The sequence below is a fragment of the Pteropus medius genome, unplaced genomic scaffold (assembly GCF_902729225.1).
Source record: "Pteropus medius unplaced genomic scaffold, Ma_sr-lr_union100, whole genome shotgun sequence".
Lineage (NCBI taxonomy): Eukaryota > Metazoa > Chordata > Mammalia > Chiroptera > Pteropodidae > Pteropus > Pteropus medius.
In genome coordinates this window covers 7,411,663-7,421,163 of record NW_024354911.1, presented here as the reverse complement: position 1 = coordinate 7,421,163, position 9,501 = coordinate 7,411,663, and the positions used below count along the sequence as shown (strand labels likewise).

General features: G+C 37.9%; 1 protein-coding gene and 1 pseudogene across 1 annotated transcript in view; one reads left to right on the top strand and one right to left on the bottom strand.

Moving 5' to 3' along the window:
• The first annotated feature begins 3,935 nt into the window (after positions 1-3,935).
• KLHDC1 (kelch domain containing 1) overlaps positions 3,936-9,501 on the top strand; it is a 56,992-nt gene continuing 51,426 nt past the window's right edge. Inside the window, exon 1 of the mRNA XM_039856743.1 lies at positions 3,936-4,165. Coding sequence (XP_039712677.1) covers positions 4,070-4,165 — 96 coding nt within the window. The 5' untranslated portion in view covers positions 3,936-4,069. The remainder of the gene's footprint in view (positions 4,166-9,501) is intronic.
• LOC120597956 (uncharacterized) lies at positions 8,273-8,392 on the bottom strand (annotated as a pseudogene).

Sequence of the window (9,501 nt, the reverse complement as noted above, 5' to 3'; positions counted from 1 at the left end):
TGTATACTCATGCTTTCTACTTTACACGGACCCTGGAAGTACTCTATGTCGCCACTTGCTTTCCCCCGACACTAACTCGAAACTGCTAAAAATCACCGTCAATCCCCCCCGCCCCCCTTTTATTTAAAAGTTGGGGAGTGGTTCCTATGCGCCATGCACTGTCATGAGCCCTTTAAATATATAAATTGCTGTATTGCTCATAAAGTCGAACGAGCTGTGTGCTACTTTTTGAACATCCTCATTTTTCACACGAGAAAACAGGCAAAAGGATGGTAAATGGCTCGCTCAAAATGAAACGTTCAGTAACTGGTGGAGCCAGGATTTGAACTCAATCTGATTCTAGCAAGTGGACTGCTAATCTTCCACTCTTCGAAAGGATTGCTCCAATTAGTTGAACAAAACCACAGAGTGTTTATAGGTGAACCTGCAACCTTATAAAACATGAGGACAACTTCGAAATACTGATGTATGGTGACCTTCAGGGTATATGGTTAACTTAAAAAAAAAAAAAAAAAAACAAGCAAGTTGATAGGTAGGGGAAATACACATACTTGTTTTTGCATTTTAAAAACCTTGGAAGATTATACACTAGACACTAAAATGTGGTTGACCATAAAGGGGAGGAAGGGATTAGGATGGAAGTGAGAACTTTCTTTGTGGTTTGGTTAGAGTTTTAACTGTCCAATCCATGTTTTACATATCCAAAAAAAACAAAAGAAAAAATTAAAATTGAAAGCATACCAAAACCAACATACCTAACTATTTTAAATCGGTAACACATCACAGAGAAAAGTGATTTTTGAACACACTTCTCTATTTTCAGTGAAATATATTCTAAAGACAAAACTGCAGAGAAAATTTGAAATTTAAGAGAGGAAATAAAAATAAACTTACAGTCATTATTCACGGTAGTTATGTTCTATATAGTTCTCGCCAACACTGATTTAGTGAATACTCAATCATTGCTCTTAGGGGAAAACCAGGGTTAGGTTCCTGTGAGCTCTCATCACATTTTCATCAACTGATCAATACATAATGTTGTTTTCTGTGTTTCTCTTTAAAGATATCTTTAATACGTATCACTGATTCATTAACATTGAACTCAGGGCCAACAGCACTATATATAATTCATGCCCGAAGGAAGTTTATTTAACACATGATGTTTCTCCATAAGGCACATCACAGCCTTCCTGTGCCTGGGAACACCAGACAGCGCTGCAGCACTATGCTTAGAGGCCATATTAAACAGCAAAATCACCAACAGAAATCATAAAATGTGGAAAATGTGGCACTAAATGTACCAAAAAAAAAGACACTTGTTTATAGTATGAGAGAAGAAACAAGAAAGCGGAATGTCATCTTTTTCAAACCTACCTGGGAACATGTGTGATTTCAACTCAGATTTTACACTGTTCTGCAAATGTTCGCAAATAACTGAAAGCCCCCAATATTGATTTGAGAGTTACAAATAAACTTTAGTGACTAGGTAAATTCTCAAATATAGAATGCACAAATAATGAAGATTGACTATATCTACTTAACCCACTAGAAGGATAAACAAGAAACGTGGTTGTTATGAACACGAAAGTGGAGGAAATAAAAATATAAAATGCTAAAACCATTAAATAAACAGTCCCAAAGTATCACCCTACAGATTACTGGCTAATAATACAAAGGCAAAGCTTACTTTTAAAATGGATCTTCAGAGGTTACCACCTTAACCAAGTGTCAAACTTGCATCACAAATAGTGGGCTAATTTGACATTGTTGCTGTTATAACGCAATATGACATATACAGCATCACTTCTGAAGTATTCTTGCCCAAAGGGTTAATCTCGGTTTAATAAGTCTTTAACTTCTGGTTAAAGGAAATACTTTTTAAGTATCTCTCAAACCTGACCACTTCTATCTCCATGGCTAGGGCTCTTACTGGGACACCAGCCTCTCTAGTTAGCGGTAACAGACCTGCTCACTGGTCTCTTTGCCTCCAATCTTGCCATCGAAATAAACTTTTTAAAACATAATTCTTATGTCCTTTCCCTACTTAAAATGCTTCCAAGTCTCTTCATATTAGGATAAAGTGAACAGGCCATCTCTTTCTTCCTCTCCTGTTCCATCTTCCAGGAATACTTCCCTTTCTCTTCACTTCCATTTGCCTGATTAACTTCCATTCATCCTTCTATTATTAGCTTAGACTTTACTTTCTCTGGGGAACATTCTCTGACTCTCCCAAATCTGAGTTAGGGATCCTCTGAGTTACACGTCTGGGATGATGCATCAAAGAAGAGAAATGGCATGCTTTATGGGGAGAGGATCCATAAATCTGTGAATGGAATTATTCCAGTAGCAGTAAGAGTTTAAAGCCAAAGGAGGCTATGAGATTATAAGCCTTTGAAAATTTCACAGACATCTTGGCAAGGGCTTTGGAATTCTACTGGAGGTGGAAAGGAGATTCCTGGGACAAAGGACCACCAGGTTAGATATATTAATAACAAGAATGACTACTACTAATGCTACTTCCATTTACTGAGCACCTAGCTAATGCTTACACCAGATCTATGCTATTTGCTATCCTTTTTTCTGCCTTCAATTCTGATTGCCCACCTCCCATCCAAAGTATATGTTCTAATTATCAAGTTACATTATTCATTCCCTGCTTAAGATCCTTTTGGCCTTACACTTAAAATTCAGACTCAGCATGAAAAACAAGGCTGTGTGATTGCCATTTCACCTTTATCTTTGGTTGCAACCCACAGTTATTCTTCAGTCATACTGAACCAATGTAAGAAAATCTTTAGTGTCTCCCATTGTGAACCCCCTTCCCATTTTCCCAATACATCTCTTTCCTTCCCATTTTTTCTGCTGTATTGTCCACATTTCTGCTTTACCACTTCTTATATCACACTGCATGAATTTCTTTACATATCTTTCCCTCTAATTGGACATTGAAGCCCCTGTGGTAAAACAATGTCTTATTCGTCTTAAAATTTACTTTGTTTATTCATTCATTTAGTCAACAAATATTCCAGTCTAATAGAGCCTTAGAACCAACTGTCTACAGCAAGCACTTAATAAGTGTATACTGAATAAGTGCATGAATTATCTTGTTCTAAGTGGTGGGCAGCCACAACCTCTTCCAAGAGTGGCTCTGGGCAAGTATATTTACAGACACTGGTAGAATTATCTTCCTTCCTGGCCTTAGTCTTACTTCAGTAATACCATTTTATAACAAGGGTTAGCCAACTTTCTCCGAAGAGGCCTAGGTAGAAATATTTTCAGCAGCGGTGACTAAATGGTTTTTGTTACAACTACTCAGCTCTGCCAACTTAACTCTGTGTTTGTGGTGTTAGAGTGTCCATAGACAATATTTAAGCAAATTACGTGGCTGTGTGCCAATAAAACTTTATGTACAGATGCTGAAATTTGAATTAATATTATTTTCATGAGCTACAAGATATAATTCTTTTGATTTTTTTCATCCATTAAAAATGTAAAACGTCCTTAGCTTATGGGTCCTACAAAAACAGGTTGCATACAGGATTTGGCCTCCAGGCTCTAGTTTGCTGGCAGGTTTTAGAAAATTCCTAATTTAAAAAATGTGTAGTTCTATTACACTCTCCTCCCTCTCCCTCTCTTCTTGTGGATAACCATCTGCTGGAGGTTGAATGGAAAGGCAATCTCGCAAAGTATTAATATGTTGATTTATGCACCGCTGTTTCAACTCCCATGGATCCGAAGTCCATTTATCCAGTGAATAAGATACAGAGTTAGGTTGTACTGCCAAGACAACACAGTCCCAAGCGACACGAAATCGGCGACGGCAGGGTTCCGGAGACGCCAGGGAACCTCCCTCACTTCTCAGACCCAAGGTATCCCTAGCTGGAAACGCCGTTCTCCGATTGGCTTCCCGGGCGGGCCGCGGGACCGCGCAGACGCACTGGTTCCGCCTTCCCCCCAATCTCGCCCCTCGACGCGTTCCGTTCGTGCGTGGAGGAGGTGGCGGGAGGTAAGGCCGCTCCGTGGGCCGGGACTGCGGCTCGCCGAGCGGCTGGGCCTAGCGACGGCGCGGATGGAGGACTCGCAGCTGTTCTGCGTGGCCGAGGAGCGAAGCGGCCACTGCGCGGTGGTGGATGGAAACTTCCTCTACGTTTGGGGGGGCTACGTGGTAAGGGGAAGAGGCGGGACGGGGCCGACTCGCGTCGGGAGCCCGCCCGGATTCTCGGACCGAGCGGACGCCGAGCGCCTGCCCACACCCAGCCCCGAAGCGGGGGCCGGTCTGCGGCCCAGGCTGAGCGCAACCCGCCCCTCGCTCCGCTGTCGGCCGCTCTTCCAGCCGTGCAAGGGCTTGACGCCACCCCGCGGTTGCTCCCATTATGAAAGCCTTCCAACGCTGTGCGGGGTCTCTTCTCTCCAGTCTCCCCCACCCCCGCAGCTGTTCAGTAACCCTAGCTTGCCCAACACTAAGTCAGTTACTGCGCGATTATCATCTTTAAATGCTTGCGGAGACCTAAAAGTACACCGAGGACGTCGTGCTGTATTGTTGTGTAAATATTTCCTTATCGCCACGACGCGATTGGAAATGAAATATCAAAATCACATTTAGAAACATTTAAATATTTCTAAATAAGTTTTAGTTTCATTCCATTACCAAGGACATGTATACTCTCTAGGGCATATATCAAGCGATGAAGTTCTGGGTTACTTGGGACACACATCTCTAAATTTACTTGGAAATGTCACTTTTGCCAAATGGGTAATTATGAATTTTTTTTTCAAGTCTCAAAATAGACTCATTAACAACAATATACTAGAGTATTATGCCTAAAATTTCTTTTTACCATGGAGGTTTGAATGTGTGTATTTTATTTCTATAATCATAGGATTATAGAATCAAGTATTCTAAAGCTGGAAAACAGTTCAGGGATATATATGTCAACCACTTTATTTCACAGATTAAAAAAGAACATGAACCATTTGGAAGTTCTACTGGAAGTAGAACCTGCATTTTCTGACTGACGATACTATTATGTGACAGATGTAACATGACCGAATCGTTCACTGAAATAAAGTACATACTATCTATGTTAAATGATTCTCAGATCCAAGTTGATCTTGTTTGTGTGTTTAATTTGGTGCAGTATCAGGATGGGAAAATTAGAACTAACTTTTGAGTGCCTACTATACCTGGCATGTGTTAGGAACTCTCATATTCCTTATATAATCCTTACCACACCTTGAAAGGTAAGTAATACTCCATTTTAAAAATAAAGACGATGAGTCAGTGAGAGTGAATGACTTGAATGGTCATTTGACCTCAAGGGCATCAGATTGGCTTTCCAAAGGTTTTTTTCTATAAGTGAACAAATGAGGTGACTATGTTTTCTTAATGTCTAATATTTTCACCATTTGATGAAAAAGTAGTCTAGATATAATGATGGTTTTATGCAGAAGAAATATTTTGATTGTTTTTGAGTTCTGCCACTTGGAGATGTCGAAATCTCACTTTATTTGCTGTTTTGTTTCTTAATATTGTGAAAGTTAAGCAAAAAAAAGATTTCACTTAAAATAGTAATATATCTGGTGCAGCATAGATTTCTTTTGGGCCCATAAATGAAATGTCTGAATTTTTTTATATCATTTTAATCTTGAAAATTGTGTAATTGATAAGATTCCAGGTCTTCTGTGGCAGTCAGTGAATAAAAATACTTTTTTTCCTACTACTTACTGATCCAATGAGTAGTGTGTTGTAAGAACCACCATGGAAAGTACCACACAGATTTAGATCTTGTATGCTGTTTTTTAAATTCTAGAAATTATCAGCAGTTAGAAATATGTCTAGGGCATAAATAGAAGGAAAGAGAGAGTAGGAGGCATAAAAGACCTGACATGAGAAAAAGTAGAATTCTTCCAACAATCGTTTTATTCAGATCCTTCTAAATAGAAGATAGCTAAAAGGCCCTGTGGAATCTGGAAGTCATCCAGTAGCCAGTAGTTAATAATGAGATGATTCCAGATTTTATGCTCCAATCACAATTTTCCATGTTTGTTAAAATTGGCAAACATTTATACATAAACTTTTGAATGGCTCACAGATACCTGTCTAAATTACTTAGTACCCTATTGTCAGACATTCTGAAGGATACTGTATTTGAAAACAGCCTTACCGTTAGAGATGAGGATGGCAATGCCGAAAAAAGTGAATTTTAATTAGTCTTTTCAACTATTTCTTCCATATCCTTCCCACATTACTGAAATTCATACAAACTTTAGTGTTGCTACTAGGAACATTTAAAAATTGTCTCATTTTCCCCAAATTTTGGAGGAAAAGCACAGTGTTTCGGCATGTTTGCAGGTGATATGCTTTCCTCTTAGGGCTTAACCATTTGAACAATTTTCCATATTACAATTAATGTTAATATATTTTGCCTTAAACTTTACAGAAAATACCTGCATAAATATGCTGAACTACATATTTCTGTAGGTATTTTTGGATACGACCTGGAGGAAGGGATCAATTTAGAAAACGTTTGAAAAGAATGAAAGTGGGAGGCTTACAATGTCAGATACTAAAACAACACAATACTATAATGATTAAATTAGTGTTCCTGGTGCAAGTTGAGATAGCATGATGAAATGGGAAATAAATTTACTTAAGCAACCAAGCATACAGACTATTTTGTATTTAAAAGGTAGCATTTCAATTCTGGAAAAACACTTATTAAATAAATGGTCCAGGAACAGTTGGAGGGAAATGACAGTGGAGCCTTAGGATTGAAGAGTTAAATGTAGAAAAATTAAGCTATACCAAACCGGAAGAAAATATGTGACTCCTATAAAAACCTTGAGCTGGGAAAAGAAAAACAATCGGGAAAAACCAAAAAGGAAAAAGATTGATCACCTAAAAAGAATTTACTGTGCTTTTAAACAATAACTTTTTAATGCAGTAACTCTCACTATAAAGTGAAAAAGCAAATGACAAACTGGGGAAAGTATTTGCAACATATATGGTAAGCAAAGTTCCTATAAAAATAAAGATTAATATCCATTGAAAAATGAGAAATGGATATGCACAAGCAACTTACAAAAGAAGAAATACAAATGTAATGTGAATCAAAGAAATTCAGCTGAAAATAATGAGATTTTGAGAACAGCATAAGGAAAAGAATTATATACTGGTAAAGGAGTAGAAATTTAGGTATTTTTTTAATTGCTTTATTTATTGTTTTGACATTCATTTTTTCCCCTCCCCCTTCCCCCCCCTCTGGCAACCATTAGTCCATTGTCCCTGTCCATGAGTCTCTGGTTCATTTATTGCTTCTAGGTTTATATCCCACATGTAAGTGATACCATGTGATTTTCAACTTTTTCTGTCTGGCTTATTTCGCTTAGCATGATTATCTTGAGGTCCATCCAAGTCGTTGCAAATGGCAGTATTTCATCTCTTCTTATGGCTGAGTGATATTCCATTGTATATATGTACCACAGCTTCTTTATCCAATCATCTATCGTAGGACACCTGGCCACTGTGAATAATGCTGCAATGAACATCAGTGTGCAAATATCTTTTCGGATATGAGTTTTCAAGTCTTAGGGGTAAATATCCAGTAGAGGGATTACTAGATCATATCATAGATCAATTCTTAGTTTTTTGAGGCATCTCTATACTATTTTCCATAATGGCTGTACCAATTTGCAGTCCCACCAGCAGTGTATGAGGGTTCCTATTCTTTCACGTCCTCTCCAACATTTGTAATTACTTGTCCTGTTGATTATAGCTATTCTAACGGGTGTGAGATGTTATCTCATTGAAGTTTTGATTTTCATTTTCCTATAGCTAGAGAGGTTGAGGATTTTTTCATATATTTGTTGGTCATTTGTATATCCTATAGGGAGAGTGTTCAGGTCCTCTGCCCATTTTTTGATTGGATCGTTCGTTTTTTGTTACTGAGTCGTATGAGTTCTTTTAATGTTTTGGATATTAGGCCCTTATCGGAGGTGTTGCTTGCAAATATATTTTCCCATTTGTATGGTTGTATCTTTACCTTGTTGACGACTTTTGCTGAGCAGAAGCTTTTTAGTTTGATGTAGTCCCATTCATTGATTTTTGCTCTTACTTCCCTTGCCTTTGAGGTCAAATTCATAAAATCTTTAAGTCCAAGGTCTTTGAGTTTAGTTCCTATGTTTGTTTGTTTGTTTTAGGCGAGGCAACCCTTGGTTGACCTCACAGATTGTAGGACCTTGTCAGCTTACAATCCCTTATTTTTTGTTTTTTACACTAACAGCACCTGGTCTTCCTAGGTGGTCTCCCATCCAAGTACTAACCAGGCCTGACCCTGCTTAGCTTCTGAGATGAAACGGGATCGGGCTTGTTCAGGGTAGCATGGCTGTAGCCTGTGTTTTCTTCTATGCATTTTATTGTTTCAGGTCTTATATTCAGGTCCATAATCCATTTTTGAGTTAATTTTGGTGTGTGGTGATAGACAACAGTCAAGTTTCATCCTTTTGTGAGTGGCTTTACAGTTGTCCCAGCACCATTTATTGAAGAGGCTTTCCTTTCTCCACTGTATGTTTTTGACTTTTTCATCGAAAATTATTTGCACTTATAAATATGGGTTTACTTCTGGATTCTTGATTCCGTTCCACTTGTTCATGTGTCTGTTTTCCTACCAAAACCATGCTGTTTTGATTATTGTCCCTTTGTAGTATAATTTGAAGTTGGGCAGAGTGATGCCTCCAGGCTCATTCTTTTTTCTCAGGATGGCTTTGGCAATTCAGAGTCTTTTGTGCTTACATACAAATCTGATGATTTTTTTGTTCCATTTCTCTAAAAATTGCCGATGGAATTCTGATAGGGACTGCGTTAAATCTGTATAATGCTTTAGGTAATAAGGTCATTTTAACTATGTTGATTCTTACAATCCAGGAACACGGGATATCTTTCCATTTCTTTGTATCTTCTTCGATTTCTTTTAATAAGGTCTTGTAGTTTTCATTATACATGTCCTTCACATGTTTCCTAAATTTATTCCTAGGTATTCTTTTTGTTGCAATTGCAAAAGGAATTATTTTTTCCACTTCTTTTTCTGACACTTCATTATTAGAGTATAGGAATGCTATGTATTTTTGAACATTGATTTTGTATCCAGAGACTTTACTGTATTTGCTTATTGTTTCTAGCAGTGTTCTTGTGGAGTCTTTAGAGTTTTCTATATAGAGAATCATGTCATCTGCAAATAGTGACAGTTTGACTTCTTTATTTTCTATTTGGGTGCCTTTATATCTTTCTCTTACCTGATTGTACTCGCTAGGACCTCCAATGTTATAGTGAATAACAGTGGTGGACAGCCTTGCCTTGTTCCTGATCTTAGAGAGAAGATTTTTAGTTTTTCACCATTAAGTATAATGTTGACTGAGGGTTTGTCATAGATGCCCTTTATTATATTAAGGTACTTTTCTTCTATACCGATTTTGTTAAGTGTTTTGATCATAAATGGGTGCTGT